General features: G+C 64.2%; 1 protein-coding gene across 8 annotated transcripts in view; it reads left to right on the top strand.

The window, feature by feature from the left end:
- Nucleotides 1-1,994: 1,994 nt before the first annotated feature.
- CTBP1 (C-terminal binding protein 1) overlaps nucleotides 1,995-22,548 on the top strand; it is a 28,037-nt gene continuing 7,483 nt past the window's right edge. For 2 of the 8 annotated variants that reach the window (XM_045881654.2, XM_045881653.2), the window contains exons 1-3: nucleotides 1,995-2,204; nucleotides 14,107-14,261; nucleotides 22,245-22,389. In XM_045881654.2, coding sequence (XP_045737610.1) covers nucleotides 2,165-2,204; nucleotides 14,107-14,261; nucleotides 22,245-22,389 — 340 coding nt within the window. In that variant the 5' untranslated portion in view covers nucleotides 1,995-2,164. Of the gene's footprint in view, nucleotides 2,205-2,388; nucleotides 2,444-5,233; nucleotides 11,358-12,278; nucleotides 12,475-13,036; nucleotides 13,166-14,106; nucleotides 14,262-17,663; nucleotides 17,774-21,237; nucleotides 21,878-22,244; nucleotides 22,390-22,548 lie in introns of those variants that run through there. The other 6 variants (XM_064584118.1, XM_045881655.3, XM_045881658.3 and 3 more) reach the window with 6 other exon arrangements.

Here is a 22,548-nt window from a genome sequence, read left to right as displayed (position 1 = left end):
CCAGGCATGAGGGTAAGGAGGGAGGAGCAGGGGAAGGCAGCAGAAATAGCATGTGCAAAGGTCCAGTGGCCGGTGGGAAGAAGGGCCATGTGGCTGGAACATGGTAGGCAGGGAGGGACTCCTGGCTGGAGGATGGAAGGGAGATTAGAGGAAGGTTAGGTGTCCCAGACCTGGGGCTCTCTGTGATAAGAAGCTTGGATTTCCTCTCTGATTCCTGAGAAGCCACAAAGGGATTGGAGCAGGGGATGACAGCATCTGATTTACATTCTAGGGCCCCTGGTGACCCCGGTCTGGGTGAGACTGAGGTGGAGGGGGTAGGCATCAAGGGCACCATGGGTCTTAGTACAGGACAGGAGGAGCCGGAGGAGCTGGTCCAGGCTTGTTGGGGGCTCTGGTCCTGGACACTGTTAAATGAGTAACTGCTGTCCGAGAAAGTGAGGGGTGTGTGGGTGAGACATGCACCCAGGTCTGGAGTTTTGATCTATTCCTCGTGACTCATTTTGTGCCTGCATTTAGGAAAGTTCTCGGAGACCTTTGCTAAATGTGCACTTACACCCTGTTTTCTCATTTCCCCCCTATGTTCTAATTAATCCAATTTGGGAGGTATTTCCATAGGTGAGTACTAAGTAAGGGTTTAAAAGCATTTGTTTTGCAAATAGATACCCAGTTCTCTGTTACCCTTGATTGAATCCACCCGTGCTGCCTCATCAATTTTTGAATTTTAAAAACAATAGCAGGATAACAGGATTTCAGGGTCGCCCACCGGGTCGCAGTGGGCTCTACTGATGGTTCAGTGCCAGGTACACGGCCGTCGTGTGTTACCGTTGTTTTTTCACCCAAGAGGACAGTTATGTTGCCTATCTTCACTGCCACCTGAGAACATTCCAGCTCCCAGGATCAGGGTCTCCCAGGGCTGGCTTCAGTCCCTTTTCCATCACCCCATCATCTCACCCTCGGGGCCTGGCTAGCTCCCACCCTAGGGGAACCTCCCGCTGGTGCCTCTCTGGAACTAAGCATAGGTTGCTCACGGGGGCGGGGGGCGCTGGGGACCCTGCTTCAGCCACATCTGCCCACCTTTGAGGGACCACGGAGCTCAGGGAAATCCCTGCGGAGGCTTCTTGATGCTGACTTCTGGCCGCTGTGCTCTCTGCAGGATCAGGAGCCTATCCCTGGGGCCTCCCATCCAGGGCTGCACCTCCTCCTGGGTCCCGGGGACCCAAGCATAAGGCCAGGTTTGCCCAGAGAAACTCTGGGATCCCGGCCGCGGCCTCCTGCGACCCAAGGCCGACTGACAACAGTGTCAACCTGCAGTGTCTCCTTGCAGTGGCCCAGGAACATTTAAATGATCCCTGCCTGGGAGCGCGGGGGGGGGGGGGGGGGGGGGCAGGTGCGGCCTGGCAGTTAAGGCCCAGTGGGTGTGGAGCAGATGGGACCTGGCGAACGTGTGTGCATGTTAAGTGTGTAGATGGGTGCTTGTGTGGGTGTGCCGGTGTGAGGCAGGTACGTGTGTAGGACAGGTGAGTGTGTGCGCACGCACGGGGCAGGTGGGGCCTGGCGGTTGCAGGGCAGGTGCATGGCAGGTGCATGTGCGGGTGCAGGACAAGTGCGTTTATGTGTATGTGTGTGCGGGACAGGTGGGGCCTGGTGGTTGCACGCAGGTGCATGTGCGTGGCAGGTGCATATGCGGGTGCAGGGCAGGTGTGTGTGTGTGTATCTATGGGGGGGCAGGTGGGGCCTGGTGGTTGCAGGGCAGGTGCTTGTGAATGTGTGTGTGCGCGCGGGGGCGGGGCGGGGCGGGGGCGCCTGGTGGGTGCGGGGCAGGATCGTGTGCGGATGCACGCAGGTGTGGGCAGGCGCGGCCGGCGGGGGAGCCTCCCTGCCCGCGCGGGGCGGGCGGGCGCGGCCTGCAGCCGCCCGCGTCGTGCTGCGCGGCGCTCGCGCCTGGAAACAGGAGACTGCTGGGCCGGAAGCCCCGCCCGCGCGCGCGCCGCCTGTCCCCGCCCGGTGGAGCGGCTGCTGGCGCGGCGCGGCGCGGCTCGGCACGGCGGCGCCCGGGCGCAGGCGAGCGGGCGGAGCAGCGGACGGCGCCCAGGCCGCCCCACGCGCCGGGCTCGCGGCGGAGCGCGCCGGACTCGTCGGGGCCCGCGGCCGCCCGCGCCTTTCAATGGGCAGCTCGCACTTGCTCAACAAGGGCCTGCCGCTCGGTAAGGCCGCGCGCGCGCATTTCCGGCCGCGGGGGCGGGGCGGGCGGGCGCGCGCGGGCCCCGGCTTTGTGTGCGAGTGCGCGTGCGCGCCGGCTTCCGCGCGCCGCCCGGGGCGGGGCCGGGGCGGGGCCTCGGGCGCCGTGCGCGTGCGCGAGCCGCAGCGTGCGAGCGCGCGTGCGCCGGCGCCGCCGTCACGCCCGCCGCCGCCGCCGCCGCCGCCGCCGCCGCCGCCCGCGCAGGTGACACAAAGGGGCGCCGCGCTCGGCCCCCTGCCCCCCAGTCCAGGCCCGCCACACCCGCGGCGCGCCCCGGCGTCCGGACCCAGCGGACCACGGCCCCCTCCCGGGCCCGGCCCCCTGCCTCCCGGCGCGCGCGCCTCCTGCGGGGCCCGGGCCGGCCTCCTGGCGGTCGCGTGGGCTCGCCTGCGGGGCCGCAGGGATTCTTGCGGGCGTCCCCGCTCCGCCGGGCTTCGGCGCTGGCGTGCGGGGCCGCCTCGGGGTCCGGCGTGTGCCGGGAGGACGCGCGCTGCGTGCGGGCCCCGAGCCCCGCGTGCGCGCCGGGCGCCCCCCGCACCTCTGCGCGTTCGTGCGGCCTCGCGCCGCCGTCTGCGTTTCCCACGTCTGCAGCACGGTGACAGTGAGGCCGCTGCGCCGGTGGAAGGGCAGCCCCGGCCCGCAGCCTGGGACACACGCCTCCCCAGCTGGCCACCGGCACGCTGCGCTCTCGCCGAGCCCGTCCTCGCCCCTCCGTGAGCCAGGCGCCCCGGCCCCTGTTCTGCGCACAGGGCGGCTGCGCCCCCCTCGCGCCGGCAAGGGTGTCGGAAACCAGGCCCTTGGCGGCTGCTGTAGACACACGGGGCAGCGTGCGGCCGCGGCAGCAGGCCGGCGGGGCACACCGCGGGGGGCTGCTGGCCTGCTCGCCGGCCAGTGCCTGGTGCCCCCGTGGGGCCCGGGTATCGGGGCCGTCTTGCAGTTCCGGGTCCACTTGCGGCGGCCTGGGCTGGGGCCTCTTCCACGGGGGCCCTCCCGGGGTGCGGCAGGGGTGGGGCCGGCCTGGGGTGGGCCCGGGCCGCTGCCCCTCCTCCTCCCCTCTGCTGTGCCTGGAGCCTGGGGGCAGGGGCTCCCCGAGGCCCGCGCCAGGGAGAAGCTGCAGCCACACCTGAGCCTACGAGTTGGAGGCTAGCTCTTTCTCTGGCTGGGTGCCCTGCCCAGCCCTCTGCGTGTCTGCTGAGAAATGAGGGCACCACCCCGGCATGCCCGGGAGGACAGCCTTTCAGCTGGCAGCATCTTGGAGAAGCCCGGAACCTGGCCAGGAGCCAGACCCTTTTGTAGTGATCATTTTCTCCATGATTGTGTAGGACAGATTAACCTTCTGGATGGGGGAGAGGGGGACCATGTGCCATCCAGAAGTGGAACAGGATTGGCTTTCCTCCGGTTACTCTGAATCGAGTACCCGCAGACGTGAAACCCTCACCCGGCTCCCACTTCTTGGGGTGACTGGAGAGTCAATTTGCAAACGGGGAGATGTCCATATCCCCTTTTCCCACCTTTATTCCCCTTTTCCAGGATCACCCCCCCTTCAAGAGCAGCGACTTCATTTGTATAAAAACAGACACAGCAGAGTGCTCAGCGGGGCTGGTCTCCACCACCGTGGGCATTTGAGGCACCTGGAGCCGTGCACACCCACCCTGGGGTCGTTGCGGACAATCCACTCGTGTGTGGGATGGCATCCCCAAGGTTCTTGGAGGAGCAATCAAAGAGGGCCAAAGCACAGACCCAAGCCCATCCCTGGGGTAGCCCGGCCAAGCCCTGACCAGTACCTGTAAGGTGGAGATGGCAGTGTGAGGCCATTTGGGATCATGAGTGAGCTTCTGCCAAGTGATGGGGACTGGGGCCAGGGACAGGGCCAGGGTGGGGGCCATTTCTTTCCGTAGCTGCTGTGTGTGCTCACCGTCATTGTCCTGCTGTCCCTGGATGTCAGCCTGGCCATGCGTGCTCTCTCGAGTTCACCTTCTCTCTGTCCTCAGGGCTTTGCCAAAGCTGGCCGTGGGGGTCCTCTCTGGACCCGGGCTTTGGTCTGTCTCCTCTCTTTGCGGCCCCCGGCGGTGCCTGCCGTGTGCTCTGCTCCATTGGTTTTCCAGGTTTCTTCTCACTTGGGTTTTATTACCATCTTTGAGCATGTGGTTCAGTTTGGGCATCTCTACAAGGGCTTGTGAAGGATGCACACTTGGGGCTTCGTCTCTGTCTGCCGTGTGCAGGTGTGTCCCATCCAGCCTCCCTGGGGTGTTTGTGCAGTTCTGGCCTGTTCTCCTGGACAGGTTGCTGTCCCCTCTCTCTGAGAGATGGACTCATGGCTGGAGTGACCTGTCTCAGCCCTGGATCCTCCTCTTCTGGCTGCGTTTGGGGTTTCTCTTCTATCCTCTTCAGCTTGAGGACGCACAGGGTGGGGGACGGGGCACAGAACTGCTGAGGTCCTGCTAACTGTTCTGAAAGCCCCATGCCCTGGGAGGCTGGAGCCACCCCTTGTCTGTACATCTGTACATGAGGTTTGGCCATGGGGTGAGCTGTCAGATGTTCCCTGGGGGAACCCCAGGGCAGAGATGAGCACCTTTCTGCAGGAGAAGGGCCCTTGGGGTTCAGAGGTGGGTCCGGCCTCGGCGCCCCCCCAGCCCAGTGGAAGCTGAGATTGGCAGGGGCTTCCTTTGGGCCAGCAGGCCATGAGCAGAGGGCTGGGCCCCTGACATGGCCTTTGTCTGCCACCAGTCTCTCACCTGCCCCCAGAGCGTCCGGTGCCAGTGCCCTTGGGGTGTTGCCCGGCCCGAGTAGCTGGAGCGCAGCTTGCTGCTGGCCGCGCCTGGCTCCTGGGTGTGGAGGACCCAGTCAAAGGCTTGCGCATCATGAGGCTTTTTATCCTGTGGCAGCTGTCGTTCTGGAAGACTCCTGGTTTCCCTGCCCTGGTGGCGTGAAGGAGGATCCGGGGGAGGGGGCTGCGTATGGCCCTGGCACCGCCATCCGCAGGGGTGGGGGGCCGTCCGTGACGCACTTGCCGCCAGTTCCCAAACGGGGCTGCACCACCGTGTGCAGAAGCTCAGCTGTGCAGCAGCCTATGGGCCATGCGCTGGCATGGGGCCCTCACTTGTCTGCCCAGACGAGCCCCAGGATGTCCCGAGGGGGTGCACCCACGTTCTGCCAAGCCAGCCAGAGATCTCAGGGACTTCTCGTCATGCACCAGTGCCAAGGGGACGCTCTTCGTGCTGAATTGTTTCTGCCTGTGTCACCCTCGGGGGGGGTCCCTGTGTCCCTGCCAGCCCTGTAGCCTGGGCCTAGACTGTGGCTGGGAGGATGGTGACCCCCTGGTGGGACTGGAACTTGGGACTGTTGAGAAGAAGTCCTAGTGCGGGTGGGGGCAGGGGCCGCTTTCTGGACCCTCCCAGGTGTGGACTCTGGCCTGTCGGGAGGCCCGCGCGGTGCCCGGCACCCTCGTCAGGCTGTCTGTCTGACTCTGGTTGTCCGGGGTCCGTGACGTCCGTGTGGTGCAGTGAGGCCCGGCCTCGGAGGACGTGTCCCCGCCTGGGGTCTCCCCACAGCAGCTGTTGAGTATCACATGCAGAAGGGCAGAAGGTGACGTTCTTCAGCCCCAGGTTCTGGTGCGTGGGATTCTGAAGCGTCACGAGGCAGGACACGTGTGCACACGTAACAGCGCGGGAGAGGAGCATGTGGGAGTCTCGGTGACAGGAACACGCCTTTGCAGCAGTCTTAGCCACGTGTGGGGGAGCGAGCGCCTTTCTGGTTGACGATGAGTTAAGGGGACAGCGCGGTGTGAGCCGCTGCCGGGGGACGTGCCCCCTGTGCCCAGCAGCTCCGCATCTCCCAGCGGGGCGCCTGGCCTGCTCTGTGCAGGCTCAGCTCCCGCCCGGCCGAGGCCCTCGCCCAGCAGACCCTGCCCCGGGCAGCCGGTCCTGGCGCCTCCAGACCATAGCAGTGATGCCCCCCTGCCCCCAGCTGGCCGTGCCGGGCGCCGAGCCACAGGAGGATGTGGTGGGCCGGTGGGGGCGGTGAGGAGCCCCTTCCCGGGGGGTGCGACCGTGGTAAGCCCGAAGCACCAGGAGCCTGTGGGGAGCCTGTTGTGGCAGAGGGTGGCTTCTCGGAGGCGGAGGGGAAGGCTGGTAGGGGCCATGCTGTGGACTTCGCGTTTATGCTGAGGGTCTTCAGGCTGTGACAGTCTCTGGGTCTTGTTTCTGAAGCCTCTGACGGTGGTGGGGAGGGGCGTGCTGTCCTGGTGGGAGCACATAGGACCAGGGGGCTGCTCTGGTGTTCGGGAGACCCGGGCCATGGCTTTGGAGCCTGGGGCCCGAGCAGTGGGGAGCACTTGGGGGTGAATTCTCGGTGTTGAGTGTGGGACGCTTGTCAGAGTTGCAAGGGGAGGCGTGACCGGCCAGGGACGCGGGATGCTGAGGTCAGGCGTGGCTGAGTCTCGGGCACCGCCCCCTGGGGTTCCTGCTGGTGCCAGGGAGCTGCTGCGGTTGGTCTGGGGAGGGCTGGGCGCCTCGGGTGTCCCCAGGGTGTCCCCAGAGTGTGCCGCCTGCACCCTGATCCCTCCTGGGGCTGGGGGTGGGGTAGAGCAGGAGGACGGCCTTGTGGTCAGCTGGGTGGGGCTGGGCGTAGGAGAGCTCCGCCCAGACACCCGTGGGTGGGGCCCTGGGGGCCCCAGTCCCTTCCCTTGCCCCATTGCCTTTAAAGTGAACTTTCTGGCCAGCTTTAGGCTCACAGGAAGATGATGAAGGCAGCCTGGCGTGTGTCTGTGTCCCTGCAGGCAGCTCCCTGTGCGGGGCGGCACAGCCCAGGTCCCGCCGCCCCCTCCTGCTGCTGCCTGACCAGCGCCCGCCTGTCCGACCTGGAATTCTGTGCGCACGTTTGGGACAGCGGCCTGTGCTGGCGTTCCTCGTGCCCTTGTGCGGGGGTCTAGCAGCGGGGCGTCTCCTGCAGCCCAGTGGGTCCTGCCGCCGCCCGCACCCCCAGCTCCCGGTGAGGGCCTCCTGCGTCACTAGCCGTGCTGACCGCCATGTCCCCCCCCCCCCGCTGAGTGGCGGGGATGCAGGTGTGTGCACTTGGTCACCTCCCACTGTGGGCCCCCAGCCCCCCAGGGCCACCGCCGCACCGTGCACAGCTCACCGTACGCGGAATAAAGCGCGAGCTGTGTCGAGGTGCTTGTCAGAATTCGCCCGCTCCCCGCATGCTCGCGGGGTGCCACAGCCGTGCGTGCCCGGCGCCTGCCAGGTGCGGGGGATGCCCACAAGCCCCTCTTCTGGTGAGGCTGAAAGCAGCCCACGTGTCTGTCCAGAGTGGGACATCAGAGTAGGGCAGGAGGTGGCCAGGGAGGAAGCCAAGGGAGCCTGGGAGTGTTGAGCAGCGGGAAGGGCAGGGGCAGCGGCAGCCTGCAGCCCGTGGGAGGCGCCCAGCCTATGTCCCACCCTCCCAGACCCCCGGCCAGCTTCTGAGCCCCACCCCTGACACTCAGGCCCTGTCCCTGGCCAAGGGGCTCTCGTACCTGCTGTTTCGGAGCAGGTGGCTCCCAGGAGCCTTGTGCCGGTCACTGTGGGACGGGCACTGGGGGGACATAGAGTGGGGCGGAGGGACACAGGCTCACGGGGTGTGTAGGAGAGGGTCCTGCACCTCCCTGGGGTCCGCCCTTCAGCTGTCCCTTTGTAAATGTGGGGCCACTCCCCTGAGGGCGGAAGGTGAGCGGAAGCCCCGGCCTGCGTGTTTGGGGAGCTTGGGGCAGTCCTGGGTGGTTTCGTCAGAAGCATCTGTACCACATCACTAAGTGTCCCCGAGGCGTCTGTTCTAAAAGAGTAGAAAATAACTGGAGACAGCACATCGGTTTCCTTGGCTGGGTGACAGTTTGGGTTTCTCTGAGGAGGCAGAGTGCCCCTTGGACATTACGTAACGCGTGGCCCTCCTGATGGTCTCCCCGCGGTGCAGTCTGAGCCGCCGCGGCCATGCTCCCGGCAGGACCTGGGACAGCAGTGTGGGGGCCCAGCGCCTGGGGGGTGGGCAGAAGGCAGCCGGCCGTGTGCCGGGACCACCCGAACCTGCCTCCGCCGTTTAAATGCGTTCAGATAGTGTACGTTTTGCAGTAATGTCTTCAATTTTGCTGTCCGTTTTTTGTGTTTTTCACGTTCTTTTTAATGAACGTCACGTAGTTTTTGTGATTTTTTTTTGCGGCAAAACTGTCTTCCGGATAATTAGGCACACAGGGCAAATGCTTGAGAAAAGATGCTTTCGGTGAAAATATCAGACGCAGTTGGGCAGCGGTACACGTGGCCTGGTGGCCCTGCGGCCCCCGATCCCCAGCCCTGTCCTCACCACCTCGGTTTCCGCGTCTGTGTAGCGGCCACCCCTGTGTCCCCGTCGTCCTTTGCCTGTGTCCGTGGGGCTCTCCGTGGTCATTCTGGGCAGTGAGATCACCTGGCGGGGCTTCCGTGGGGCACGTTCCAGGAACGAGGCCGAGTTTGGTGGGTTATCGCACCGTGGACGTCCCCCAACACCAGCCTGGAAGCTCCTTGCGCTCACTCGGTCTCATTCTCCCAAGCACAGTCGGGCGGTGGAGTCCCGTGGTGCTCAGTGCTGCTGGGCTTGGCTCAGCCTCCCTGGCCCCGGTAGATGCCGTCGTGCTGTCCGTGGGGCCCCGGGGCCAGGACGGGCCGGGGCCAGGCTCACCTTTGCCTGCGTGCAGCTGGGGCCTGAAGTCACCATGCGTCTGCCCGCCGGGCCCAGGGACCCTCAGCCTGACCCAGTCTGGCCTTTGAGCCCCACGCCTGCCGGCGCTCCCCTGGGTGGGACACGCCTCACTGCCCCTAGTAAGGGGACCGAGACGCACCCTGGCCCCTTCAGGCTGCTCACGGGCTTCTGAACCTAGGTCAGCTGATGGCAAAGCAAAGCTTCCTTTCGAAATCATTTTCACAGAAAGGGTGAGCCGGGGGCATGGTAGAGCACAGGGTGAGATGCTCCGTGTGCCCGAGGCGGGTCTGGCTCTCCTTACTGGGGTTCACACAGCCCCGGGCCCTTGGCGTGGAGTGAGTGTGCAGATAAGAAGGCCGCCACCCACACACACACCACCAGCCTGTGCCGTCTGCCGACGGCCACCCCGAGCACGGAGGACCCGGCTGGGGACTCTGGTTGCTTTCAGGCACGCCTGGTGCTTCCTTCTCTGGGCTTTAGGAAGAACACTGAAGAAAGCCTTGCGACCGCTGGTTGGCGTGACCCCTTCCTAACTCCCCGTCCCTTGCACACGCTGAGTGTGATCCCGTGGGGCCCTCCAGGCGGGAGGGCAGACGGGCTGACCGCCCTCGGCTCCGTGGAGGTGACCACTGTGGTCTTGCCTGGCAGGATGCCGCTGCTCTTCTGCAGCTGTGGTTGGAGTAAGTGTGGGCCACCGGTGGAAAGTAGAGGGCCAGGGAGACGTGGCGGGATTAACTCGATTTGGGTTGCAGGTCTTGGGGTTCTGTGGCGCTCCATCCCGCCTGTGCCTGGCCACAGCCACGGGGTGCGAGTCCACCAGCAGCTGGGGCACACCCTCCCTCCCTCGCCGTCTGTAGGCACCCAGCCGCGCGGGATTCCCATGAGGCCCGACCTCCGGTGCTGCCACTGGGCAGGTGCAGGAAGCCCCGAGGATGCCAGGCCAGCCAGCCCCGAGGGCGTTATTCAGCTGCTGCTGGTTGACACCTGACCTGAGGCCTGCCTCCTTGGGGAGGCCCGCGTCCTTGGGGCAGCCCGTGTCCGTGGGGTGGTCTGTGTCCTTGGGTGGCTTGTATCCCTGGGGTGGCCTGCGTCCGTGGGGAGGCCTGCGTCCTTGGCGGCCAGCTTGCTGCCAGGGCCCAGACACCTCACGCCTGTTGCTGGCTCCATGCTCACTTTGGGAAGGTCGAGGTAGAGGGTGAGCCTTGCCTCAGGGCGGGGAGAGCTCCGGCCGGCACAGCTGGGCCTCTGACCGTCTGGGCCTTGCGCACCACTGCGTCCTGCTCCTGTAGAGGCCGGGCCGGACAGTCAGCGAGGGCCCCTGCAGGTTCTCTGGGGCCTCAACCTGTCACAGAGTAGCCCCCTCCCGCTTTATGAGGTGTGAGCGACATTTCTTATTTCATGACTCATCGGGTATGTTCTTTATGGAACAAAGTTAAATCAGAGGTGGGTCCATCGTTTGCAATTTCCCACGTTTTGTATTTTCTTGAGCCGTGTATCAGGAGAGTTCGGGCCCTTTGGGCCTCGAGCCCCTTCTGCCGCCGGGCTTGACCTCAGAGCAGCATTGGGGTGGGCCTGGCGGGGGACGGGTGGGTCTGACCTGGGCAGAGCGTGTCACGGTCCCCTGCCTGGGGCCCACCAGCCGCCGCCCACCTGCCCCATGAAGGACTCTTAGCTATGACTGGATCGACAGGAAGAGGGGGCTCTGGTGTCCTCCGCTGAGAGAGGGTCCCACCTCCCATGGAAGGGGCAGCTCAGCCCCCAGCAGCACAGGACGGTGCCAGTTTGGCCAGGCCCAAGCTGGCCGGCGGTCACTGGCCGGCACCCAGCTACCATGAGCTGCGTCGGGGTGGGGAGCAGGATCCTGGCATGGGCGGTCTGGCCCGGCCGGGGGACGGGCCTCAGGGCACGCGGCCTCACAGAACTGAGGAGGAGCCACGGCTCTGTGCAAACCCCGGGCCACCTGCCAGGCCTCTGGCTTCCTCCCACGGTCTGGCTTCAGCGCCCTCGGACCAGGGGGCCCGGTGTGGAGCCCATCATGGGGACAAAGGCCTGTGAGCCATCCTCTTCTTGGCAGAGAGCTGGTGTTCTCAGCCAGCTGGGAGCTGATCCTGAGGGGTCAGTGTGGGGGCTTGAAACGCGCAGAGGGAATCGAGGGGAGAAGCAGACCGTCCCCAGCATGGGCCTGAGACTCCCAGCATGCACAGCTGCCCTCCTGCCACCGCACGTCCTGGGGTTGCTGCAGGCTGCACGTGGCTGGCCTGGCCGTGGCTTCTCCATGGGCCAGTCTGGTTCCTTCGTGGTTGAGCCCAATCAGCAGAGGACTGCACCACCCGAGGTTTGGGTCATAAAGCACACCCACACTCGGGCGGGGACAGAGGAGATCAGTCAGAAATCACGGCTGCAGAAGCCAAAGGTGAGCGTGGCCGTCCGACCCCGCCCAGGCTTGCAGGTCAGGACAGCAGATCGCCCGCCCTTGGTGTGGATGGGGTGGTGCAGCAGGGGTCTGCACGGGTTCCGTGGGCTGCAGGCCCGTCCCTGCTGGTGCTCGTCTATCCGGTGTCCCTGTGGCCAGCAGTGGGGGGGGGGGGTGCATCCAGCCCCCACATCCATGCAGCCTCCCACCCTCGTGGCACTCCTGCTCCGTGTGGGGCCTCCCAAGGTGCACGCCGACGGCACTCTGGGTCTCAGTCGGTGTGATGCCTGGCTACGCTTCGGGGGCCAGCCCCAGTGCCATATTCTCATGCTGAGAGCAGGGGTCAGGTGCTCGGGTGGGTCCGGAGCACTCCTGAAACCTCCTCAGCCTGTCCCTGACGGGTGTGTGACCCACATGCGTGCTGTTCTCCATGTCTCGTCAGGGGAGCTGTGCCTGAGTCGAGTGCCTGTCCCTGGGGGGCACTGTGTCCCAGTCTGCATCCCCCGGTCCCCCTCCAGGTGGCCTCATCCGAAGTGGCCTCTCCCTGTGCAGTCACAGGCCCGGCAGGCTGTCGGCAGCGTGAGCTAGAAGCTTGCAAAGCGAGCTGGCCACAGACCAGAGACCCACACTCGCAGTGCGTGGACACTGGTGGCACGTGGGGTGGGGTTCCCGAGAACCTGGAGGAGACGTTGGGGCCGGCCCTTCAGAGGAAGCCTCTCGCTGCACCTGCATCCCAGCCGTGCCCACGGTCCGCTCCTACGCCAGGCGCGGCCCCTCCTTGCGGGCAGGTCCCAGCCTGGCAGCTGCAGGCTTGGGTCAGAGATGCACTGAGAAGCTTCACCTTTGTGGACCTTCTGGCATCTTTGAGTTCTAGCTGGCCCTGGATGGTATTTTAACGTGTCTCTTGTGTTTAATTTTTAGTCAGACTTTGACCCCGGCGCAGGCTTCAGTGGTCGCCGAGGATCAGGAGCCTAAGAGCTTTGGTTCGAGACAATTAAAGACGTGGGATGAGGATCCAGTGACAGGACGCGGTTCTGCCTGGGGATTCTGAAGATAAAACGCTTTGAAAAGTCGAATTCATGGTCGTGGAAGCCGAGCCCATATTAAGAAATGTCAGGTTGGTAGGGGCTCCTGGAGTTCGCAGCGGCTCGAAGCTGGTCCCCGCGTGGCCGAGCATGGGCACGGTGGTCCTGTCCGTTCAGTGCAGGGCGGCCCGAGCGCCGGGAAGGGGCTGGCAGACTCCCGGGCTTCCCACGGCGTGTGCGGCGGGTCAGAGTGGCGACAGTCCCCCCAGGCGGCAGAGCACGGGGCTTCCTCGGGGGTCCCATCAGAGGCCTGAAGCCCCAGGTGGGCCAGGCCCCAGGTCGATGCTGGGTCTGTTCTGGTCGTCCTCCCGTGAACTCAGTGCTGGGCTGGGGTGTTACCATGGAAACCCGAGGCCTGTTCCGGTGCCAGCCGCGTGGTCAGGAGGCCAGTGCCTCCCTGGGGCGCGGGGCGGGGGGTGTCCTGGCGCTGCATCTTCTCGTGCGCTGCTCACCGGGTCACGCGTGCTCTCGCAGGACGTGCCCTCGCGCCGGCGGCAGCTCCAGCCCGCACTCTGCAGCCTGCCTCCCAGCCTTGGAAGCTGCCGAGGGCTGAGGGCTCCCCTCACATGCGTTACATCGGTCCGTGTTTTTTAGAAACTAAAGCCGAGGGATGCTGCAAGTAGGCATTTTCCAGTTCACGTGAAAGCGACGATAAGCCCATTCTGTGCCAGTAACTAACAGTTCTACATGAAACATCACCATTCCCCAAGTAAAGCTGGAGAGGTGGGTGGCGCTGTCCGCATGAGGGCACAGCTCCATGCTCTCTGGAGACGGTGCGTGTCTGCCCGGCCGAGGGTCACCCATCACCCCGCCAGGTGGGAAACACGCCAGGGAGCGAGGGAAGCGACTGAGAAGGGGTTCTGGCCTCGCAGACCCCGCACCAAGCTGCCGGCTGGGGCTGCCGGGTCTGTGCGCTCACGTGGTGGTGGGTGAGCCGTGCGCCCCCCGGGCGTGGCTGCCTACTGGGCTCTGGGCCACGGGCAGCCAGTCGTCCCCGCCCCCGGTTCTCATCCTGCGCCGCAGTGCTGCCCACGTGCTGGGCAGGGCGGGTCTTTGTGGGCCGTGGGTCTGGGCGGCGTGGACGGGGCCACGGGCGGCTCGGCAGCTACCACTCCTGTCACCTGGGCGGCCCTTGTGTGTCCCCTTGGCCCCGGATGAGGCGTGGTCACCTCCCGTACGGAAGGAGCTTTTAACAGATCCTAATCTTCTTGTCCCGGCTGTGTTCGGTGTTTTAACCCTTCCCACCTCTGCTCCGTTTCTTCCCTTAAACCTACAAGTGAGATGCTGCTGGGCGTGGGGGGATGGTCCTGCAGGGTTTCTGGGCAGCCACGCCGCAGCCGTAGGCAGAAAAGGAACGGTGGGTGTTGTTGTGAAGCCGGTGACGCGGCCGTCTGCGTGTTCCACGGTCAGAATGGTGAAGACCCTGCGGGGCTGCCACGGCGCCTCCACGCACGTCTGGGCCCTGAGTCCTGTGGGGGTGGTGCCGGCCGGCGGGGTCGGTGGGCTGTAGCAGACGCTGGCTCGCTCTTCGCAGAGATGTTTTTACTCAGGTTTGACGAGATCCAGGCATGTGGACACCTGGGATGTGTCGGCCGTGGGTGGTGGTGGGCCGCGGGGGCCGCGAGCTCTCCGCTGGGGCTGAGCGTCTGCTCCTCTCTCTGCAGGCGTCCGACCCCCGATCATGAACGGGCCCATGCATCCCCGGCCCCTGGTGGCGCTGCTCGACGGCCGGGACTGCACGGTGGAGATGCCCATCCTGAAGGACGTGGCCACGGTGGCCTTCTGTGATGCGCAGTCCACGCAGGAGATCCACGAGAAGGTGACTGTGGGGGTGCTTGAGGGAGCGGGGAGGGCAGGCGGGTCTCAGGTGAGTGTGTCTGCTGCTCCCGTGCCACCCAGACCTGTGGCCACTGTCACCCCCTGCCGGACGTGGACCTAGGGCTACTGTTGTGGCTGTTTGAGCCACTGTGTTGTAACCAAGTGTTCCTGGAACGTGGCGCCTGGGGCCGTGGATGTGGCCAAGCGCAGTGGGGCCGATGAGCTGCACTGTCCTGGTCCCACGTTGGTCACCCAGGCCACCCGGGCTGGCAGTCAGGCACGTAGGCCTGGGTGTCTGCTGTTCTGGAAGCGGAACTGACCAGCCCTGGGTCTGGGTCCTGGCGACAGGACGGCGGACGCAGCCGCATCCTCACACTGCCTGCCTTCCAGCCTGTTAACGACCGCATCAAGCCTTGAACGGGGATTCCGCTGTGCGGCGGGCACCCCGCGGGAGCAACGGACAGTCCTCTGCAGGGGAAGGTCCCGTCGACAGAGCCTCAGGTCATCCCAGCACTCATTTCCTGTTGCGCATCCGTCACGGGATCTGAGGACACGGGCAGAGAGAGAAGACTGAGCTCGCAGCCTCACGAGGAGCTGATGACCACGGGAGCAGCTTTAGTGAAAGTCTAGAAGACCCAGAGGGTCCCCACGCCACGGGACGGGATGGGCCAGGAGGGCGGGGTGAGGGGCTGCAGCCGAGGGTCCGGTGCCACTGACTGAAACCTCAGGACCCGTGGGGTCGGTGGGGAGGGGTGCAGGAACAACAGGACGAGGTGTCGCAAGCCGGCGGACGGCGGTCCCCCTGGAGGAGGCATGCGTCGCGACACAGCCGGTGTTTATCCCAGAGCGGCGAAGCCCAGTGTACGCTGAGTCCTGCCCTTGAGTGTGGCCGTCGTCGCGGCCCTGCTCCCCGGAAGCAGGAAGAGCCCGGCGGCCTTCGGCAGCGCGGGGTGCCCAGCGCCTCCTGGGCCGTGGAAAGGAGCGTGTGCAGCAGGGGGCCGGCGCTTGGGGGCACGGTGCTGTGCGCTTCTGCTCGACTCGGAGCAGGGTCACAGGATGGAGGCGGGGAGCGGGTGGTGCGGGCCTGCTCCAACTAACTCGGGCTAGAGCCACCCTCCTGCGCGCACGCGCACGCGCGGGGCTGGGGGGCGGCTCTCGGCAACTTTCTGTGCATTTTAAACAGTTCCAAACTTTTTTTTAAAAAATTTTAAAAAATAAACTATAGGGAATGAAAGAGATCTACAGGTAGAAATGTTTAAAAATCATGAGCAATATTGAAACAAGTTCTGTCAATAAATCTGGAAACTAAGACAGAACGGATGTTTTCCTTTAAGATTGTAACTTACAAAGTGATCTCCAGTTCACGTACAGCCCAGAGCAGCAAGTCAGACCGCCGGCGAGGGCAGGGACACTCAGCGTGCTGGCGACTCGCCCGAGCCAGTGCACAGACGGCGCCCCTCGTGCCTCCACGGGAAGCCGTGGCCTGCCTGTTGGGAGAGCGGGTGAGTGCGTAGAAGAGCCACCCTGCGGGCGACGCTCTGGAGGGGAGAGAGCATTAGGGCCCCCGGTTGGAGCCCTCGCGGGACCCGGAGGAGCACCTCGTGCGGCCAGTGGCATGGGAAGGCGCTCTTGGAAATGAAACATGCACGTGAAAATTTAAATTTTAATAGGAAGCTTGGAAGACACAGTCACGGGGAGCCTGGGAGAAAGATGGGAGCGAGGAGCTCAAGGACAGCCGCGCAGACCCAGGAACCCACGCCTGGTGTGACTTGCAGCTGCAGGCCTCAGGGATAGCCCATGTCCCAGGGGAAACGCGCTTCCTTTCCCAAGCCTTGCTGCTGGTGTGGACAAGTGACGGTCCAACCAGAAGAGCCAACGAGGCTTGCGTGCAGAGAGCCACCTTCTCTCTGCTGCCTGGAAACCAAACGTGATGGCTGGAGCCCACGCAGCCACCTGGAGCATAAGGGGAACCGTGCTTGGGAATGGCCGAGCCACAGGATGGGAGCCCTGGCCCCTGCTGACTGTGGTGCTAACCGAGGGCCCCGGACCACCTGTCTGCCCACCTCGGCTTAGAGGGAAACGACGCATCCCTGTGGATCAGGGATTTCTGCCTCCTCGTAACTAGCTGTACGGCAGATGCTGAGTGTTCCAGAGGAGAGACCGTGCCGTTCTCAGCACAAGGTGATGAAGAAACCTTCAGAGCTCAGTGGAGACCAGCTCTCCCAGCGTGAACCCAGGACGAGTGTCGGGGCCACAGGATGCTCTGCTGCTCAAGGAGCAGATTCTCCCAGTGTCACCTGCAAAGAGACAAGAATCAGACCAGCCCCAGGCCGGGTGCCTCAAAGCTTCTGGGGAAAACAGCTTTCAGCCCAGCGCTGCATATCCGACCGAACCGCAGGAACAGGGGTGTTTTCTGTTACTCTCCCGGAAAGCTCTTTGAAGACCGACAGCTGCAAAGGAAGGGGCACTCATGAGAAAGGGCCCCATGGGGTGGGAGGGTGCTGTCAGCTGGCCTGGAGCAGGGGGTCCCCCAGGCACACGTCTGGGAAAGCAGGACACCTGTCGGGGTGGGACAGTAAGGCGGCGCTTTGGGGACATGCCAGGGAAGACCGCAGGGGACCAGTCCCAGGAGGGAGGTGCTCAGGCTGTGTGAGAAGTGAGGGGAGCGTCCAGGCAAGTGCAGAAACAGGCCTGGAAGCAAGCCTTGGGTGGCGGAGGGCAGCAGGAGGGCCACGGCGACTCTGGGCAGAGAGTTGGGCCATGTCGGTGCCCGTGAGTGGGTGGGACAGACGCCCTGGGGCAGGGGAGAGGATGGGGAAGTGAGCCCTGGCACGGCCACACGTGTGCACACGTTGCAGCAGATGAATTGGGGGAGCTTCTGGAGGGGATGTGCTTCTTACCTGAGGCACGTGGTGCAGAAAACGGTGCCGCGTACAGGAAAAGGTGGTCTGATTAAGAGGCAATCAGAAACAATCACGTGGCGAAAGAAGGAACACGTGAGAAGTGGGTGGACGTTGGCAGCACCTACAACAACCAGGGATTTGGCGGTAGATGCTCAGGCTCCCGGCAGAAGGTGGGTGACGGAGGGGGCATCTGCGCGAAGACAGAGCGGCCACCGGGAAGCAGGGGCTCCCGCCACACGTGGCCGCACCAGGAGGCGCGAGGCGCCACCCCTGCTCCATGGGGGGCGTGGCCGGGCTGGCTGCGCAGACCTGAAGGATGCAGTGTTCTCTGGGCCTGCGCGCGGCTGTCTCACAGGGAAGCGTCTGGAACCACGGGCAGTGTGTTGGAGGCACCATGCCAACGCTTTTCTGAGCTGAAGCCGCACAGAATGACCCAGAGAGTAAGTAAAATCCACAGAAGTCACAGAACACTTGTGAATCGTGCATCTCTGTGTGTGCAGGATGCGAGCGCAGCCCCCACCTCTGGGACGGTGTGGTGGGTCCTGGCCAGGGCCCACCAGCAGGCATCCTTCTGGCCAGCCAGACCCGGCCGCCCTGTACGTGCTGCCCGGTGAGTTCCCCTCCGGCCCTGCTGCCACTGGGAGCACCCGGGGCCTGCGCTCTGAGTTTATTCTGCAAGGTGGGCCCCATGGGACCCTGTTTCGGGGTTAAGGACACAGGTCACAAGCCTGGTCACACAGCTGGTGGAGGGGTATGTGAATGGACATCTGCTGGTTTCCAACTTACGGAGACAGACTGGGCCCTGGGGATTCCTGCCAACTTCGTCCCCGGGAGGTCTGTGTGATACCTGGGGGTATCCCAGCCACTTTGCAGTCATGACAGGGAACGTGAGGAAGCTGCAAGGAGAGTGGACCTAGGGGCTGGATGGAGCAGTGCGGTGGCCCAGGCCTGCGTCCCTCTGGACGGAGCTGCCAGTACCTTGTACCAGTACCTGCAGCTGAGCGGGGCCTCCCTGGCCCAGGGTCAGGGGTAGACAGCCACGGAGCAGGTTGCATTCCCTGTTCTGAGAATGCTTCACTGGGTACCACGTAATTAAAAATACGCTTAGGAGAAAAAGGTTAGGACGTGAAAAAATAACTTACCAAGACACGTATGTGGGCAAGTCACCCTCAGAAATGCAAGTTAAGGTAAAAACAGTAGATGTCAGTCTGCGTCCATCACACATTGCGTTTTAAACCCTGGACTGCCCAGTGTTGCACAGTCGGTGCTGGTGGGTAGTCCCACCGCCAGGGTGCAGCGAGCGGCACTTCCCGGAGCCCCGCAGCGGGTTCTCCTGTGGGCCTGCTAGTCTCCACCCTAAGGACTCATCTCAAGGAAGCCGCGGGATTTTACCACGGCTCAGCTGGCAGTGGAGGCCGCCCGAGCGCCCCAGCAGTAGGGAGCGTCCAGACAAGTTCTGGGTCGTCCGGGTTGGGATGTAGCACAGGGTGGTTAAAGTCATGATTTGGAGATTGTTTACTGCCGTGGGTCAGCGCTCAAAATGAAAAGAAGGTTGCCATCTGCACACACCACCGGCCTTTGCTTTGAGCATCCTCCTCCGCGCCTGTCCACAGCTGAGCCTCCTCTGCATGGGCATCTCGGGAGGAGGCCTGCATGCATCCAGCTGCCGAGCCTGGAGACTCAGGCTTACCTCTGGAGCTTCCCCGAGTCCAGGGCCGCTCCTCCTAATGCTGGCTTGGATGCGTCTTTCTCTCTGTTCCCACTGCATGGCTGTCTGCCCACAGTGGGCACCGACGAGTCTGTCCACTCGCCCCCCACTGCTGTGGCCACCCTCCTCCAGTCCAGCTCGGCAGAGGGTGGCCAGAGGGCTCCTCCTGTGGTATGGTCAGCCAAGGTCTGTTTTCTCTCCTCCATCCCAGGCCCTCACTGCATCCACCTCCTAGCCGGCCTCCCCATGCGCTCTGCCCTGTGAGCACTCACTGCTACCCAGCTGTCACACGTGGGTCCTCACCCCACCCACACCAGGTGCAGTCAAGGTACCAGGAGTCCATGCCTGTGCAGCCTTGATGTCCTCCCGGGAGTCCAGGACTGAGATTCCTGGGATCTTCAGTGCAGGAACTGGAGCTGAGGTTCCTGGGATCTTCAGTGCAGGAACTGGGCCTGAGATTCCTGGGATCTTCAGTGCAGGATCAGGAGCCGAGGTTCCTGGGATCTTCAGTGAGAAGTGTGGGATCAGGAGCCGAGGTTCCTGGGATCTTCAGTGCGGGATCAGGAGCCGAGGTTCCTGGGATCTTCAGTGCGGGATCAGGAGCTGAGGTTCCTGGGATCTTCAGTGAGAAGTGTGGGAACAGGAGCCGAGGTTCCTGGGATCTTCAGTGTGGGATCAGGAGCCGAGGTTCCTGGGATCTTCAGTGCGGGAACAGGAGCCGAGGTTCCTGGGATCTTCAGTGTGGGATCAGGAGCCGAGGTTCCTGGGATCTTCAGTGTGGGATCAGGAGCCGAGGTTCCTGGGATCTTCAATGAGAAGTGCGGGATCAGGAGCCGAGGTTCCTGGGATCTTCCGTGAGAAGTGCGGGAACAGGAGCCGAGGTTCCTGGGATCTTCAGTGCAGGATCAGGAGCCGAGGTTCCTGGGATCTTCAGTGTGGGATCAGGAGCCGAGGTTCCTGGGATCTTCAATGAGAAGTGCGGGAACAGGAGCCGAGGTTCCTGGGATCTTCAGTGCAGGATCAGGAGCCGAGGTTCCTGGGATCTTCAGTGTGGGATCAGGAGCCGAGGTTCCTGGGATCTTCAATGAGAAGTGCGGGAACAGGAGCCGAGGTTCCTGGGATCTTCAGTGCAGGATCAGGAGCCGAGGTTCCTGGGATCTTCAGTGTGGGATCAGGAGCCGAGGTTCCTGGGATCTTCAATGAGAAGTGCGGGATCAGGAGCCGAGGTTCCTGGGATCTTCCGTGAGAAGTGCGGGAACAGGAGCCGAGGTTCCTGGGATCTTCAGTGGGGGAACCAGAGTAGGGGCCAATAGCACCTGGCCATTCGCTTAACGTCCAGGCCCGCCACTGCTTCCAGGACCAGGGACCCAGATGCCCTCTGCCCTGCTATTCATCCGTCTCTCCCTCGGCTTATTCTGTGTGGTCCCTGAAGGGCATGTGCTCCCGGCCAGGTTGGCCATCGGAAGGGGAAGGGAAGTCACGCCAGCCTCAGAGCCAACTGTCTGTATTTTGGGTTGCCATCTGTCAGAGGCTCAGCTCTTGTAGAGAACGGGATGAGAGGGCAGTGAGCAGCCTCACTGTAGGCCCTGCACCCCACACGAGACACCTGCTCGAGGCCACTCACTGCATCAGCCCAACGTCCAGGCTGGTGGGGGCACAGTCAATGTGTCACTCACACATGGTGCCTGTGGGCCAGCAACCTGCGCACAGCCCATCAGCAGCCTCCCTCGCCATCCATGAGACCCAGCGCAGGAGGCTCGGTGGGGGGGGGGGGGGGCGCAGACGCGGTGGCCAGAGCATTTCACTGAATGTGATGTACCCTTGATTGCAAGGCCCACTGTTGTATCCTGCTAGGGAAGAATAAAGCCCGTCCCTGAACTATGACAGGTCATGGGTTACATACTGGGCCCCTGCCCTTGGGCGGGAAATTGGACACTGCAGGCCCTCGGCCAATGTCTGGCTGTTGTCAGAGCGTGTCCTCTGCGGATCACGACAGCCCTTTAGGGAGCGCTCGCGGCCCTGGGGCACGGGCCTGCCGCCCTCCTGGACCTGAGACAAGCCCTCCAGGAGCCAGGCGCGCCCCCTTGCAGAGCCAGGTGTTTCTCCCCCCCCCACCCCAGCCTGGCTGTGGGGCATACCTGGGGGCCTCGTCTGTTTGGGAGACGCTAAGGCGGGGTGCTGTGCACGCTGGGAGCAATGCCTGGCCCAGCGTGGGGCGTGGTCTGCACGGACCTGACCCTCCGTGGGGCGTGGTCTGCACGCGCCTGGCCCTGCGTGGGGCGTGCTCTGCGCCTGCCCAGCCCGGCGTGGGGTGTGGGGCGTAGCCTGCACGCGCCTGGCCCTGTGTGGGGCGTGGGGTGTGGTCTCGCCCTGCGTGGGGCATGGGCGTGATCTGCACCTGCCTGGCTAGGCGGGGGGCGTGGTCTGCACGCTCCTGGCCCGGCGTGGGGCGTGAGCGTGGTCTGCGTGGGCTCCGCCTGTGCCTTCCTCTTCAGGGCTTGTCCCCACCCGCGGAGAGCTACAGCTGGGGGTCTTGTGGGGCGGGGCCCTGTCGCGGGTGGAGCCCCAACTAAGGGGAGGGTCCTTCCCATTGGGCGGTTTTGCAAACGAGTTGCAGCTCAGCACATGTCATCTAAACCCTGGGGAGACAGGACACCGACCTGCTCATGGGGCTTCACGCGAGGCGACCCAGGCCACACAGAGACACGTGGACACCGTCAGGGCAGGTGTCCAGGGCTGTCGTGGAGACCACGCCTGCATGTGGGAGCCGCAGGGGAGCACGTGGGGAGGGCGCAGTGGGCAGTGCGCAGAGGCCAGTGACCCGGAGGCCGGCCCTTTCCAGGCGGCGGGTCGCCGTCACGGGGCCCCGTGTGCGTTTGTGCCGGGACTATTTGTCGCTCTCCCCCCGTGGCAGTGTGTCAGTGTGGCCCTTGCGGGGTCTGGGGGTTTCAGATGCTCCGCGTCCTCCTCAGCATCCTGTTTTACTGTCTGGTGCCCACACGGAAGGTGAGCCCAGCTCCCGCACACACACACAGAGTGCGTTCTCTCGGGGGGCGGGACCCCTAGGCTGCTGGGGAGTCGGAGCCCAGAGCCAGCAGGGTCACCCGCAGTCACCCCCAATGTCACAGAAGGGGCTCCTGCCCAGGGGAGGCCGCAGTGCGGTGCACACGGGGACGGAGACCCAAGGGAACTGCGGGCCTCTCGGGACCGTCCCAGCCTGCAGTCAGGCTGGAGGGGGAGCATTAGCAGCCCTCCCCCCGCCCCGGGGTTGGGGTGTCTGGGCTGGTTTGGGGTGGCAGGCGGCCGGCAGCAGCCAGGCTCAGGGCCCCGCGCGGCCAGCCTCTGACGGGGTGGCCACCTTCGGTCCCGGCAGGTGCTGAACGAGGCGGTGGGGGCGCTGATGTATCACACCATCACGCTGACCAGGGAGGACCTGGAGAAGTTCAAAGCTCTGCGCATCATCGTCAGGATCGGCAGCGGTTTTGACAACATCGACATCAAGTCGGCCGGGGACTTAGGTAGGGTGCTTGCAGTTCTTCGCTCTGCAACTGTGTCTTCTTTCCTTGGCCTCGTAGGCTGGTTTTGCTTTTACACCGAGAATTCTCTCGCACCTCCTTGTTTGGTTGGAAGTGACTTGTGAGCCGGCTTTCGGGGTGCGGGGCCCCACGCCAGTTCCC

This window comes from Mirounga angustirostris, unplaced genomic scaffold (assembly GCF_029215605.1).
Source record: "Mirounga angustirostris isolate CCGP_5_RB_7025 unplaced genomic scaffold, mMirAng1.0.hap1 SCAF_2, whole genome shotgun sequence".
NCBI lineage: Eukaryota > Metazoa > Chordata > Mammalia > Carnivora > Phocidae > Mirounga > Mirounga angustirostris.
The sequence above is the reverse complement of the archived record's forward strand: the minus strand, read 5'-3'. Positions and strand labels throughout refer to the sequence as shown.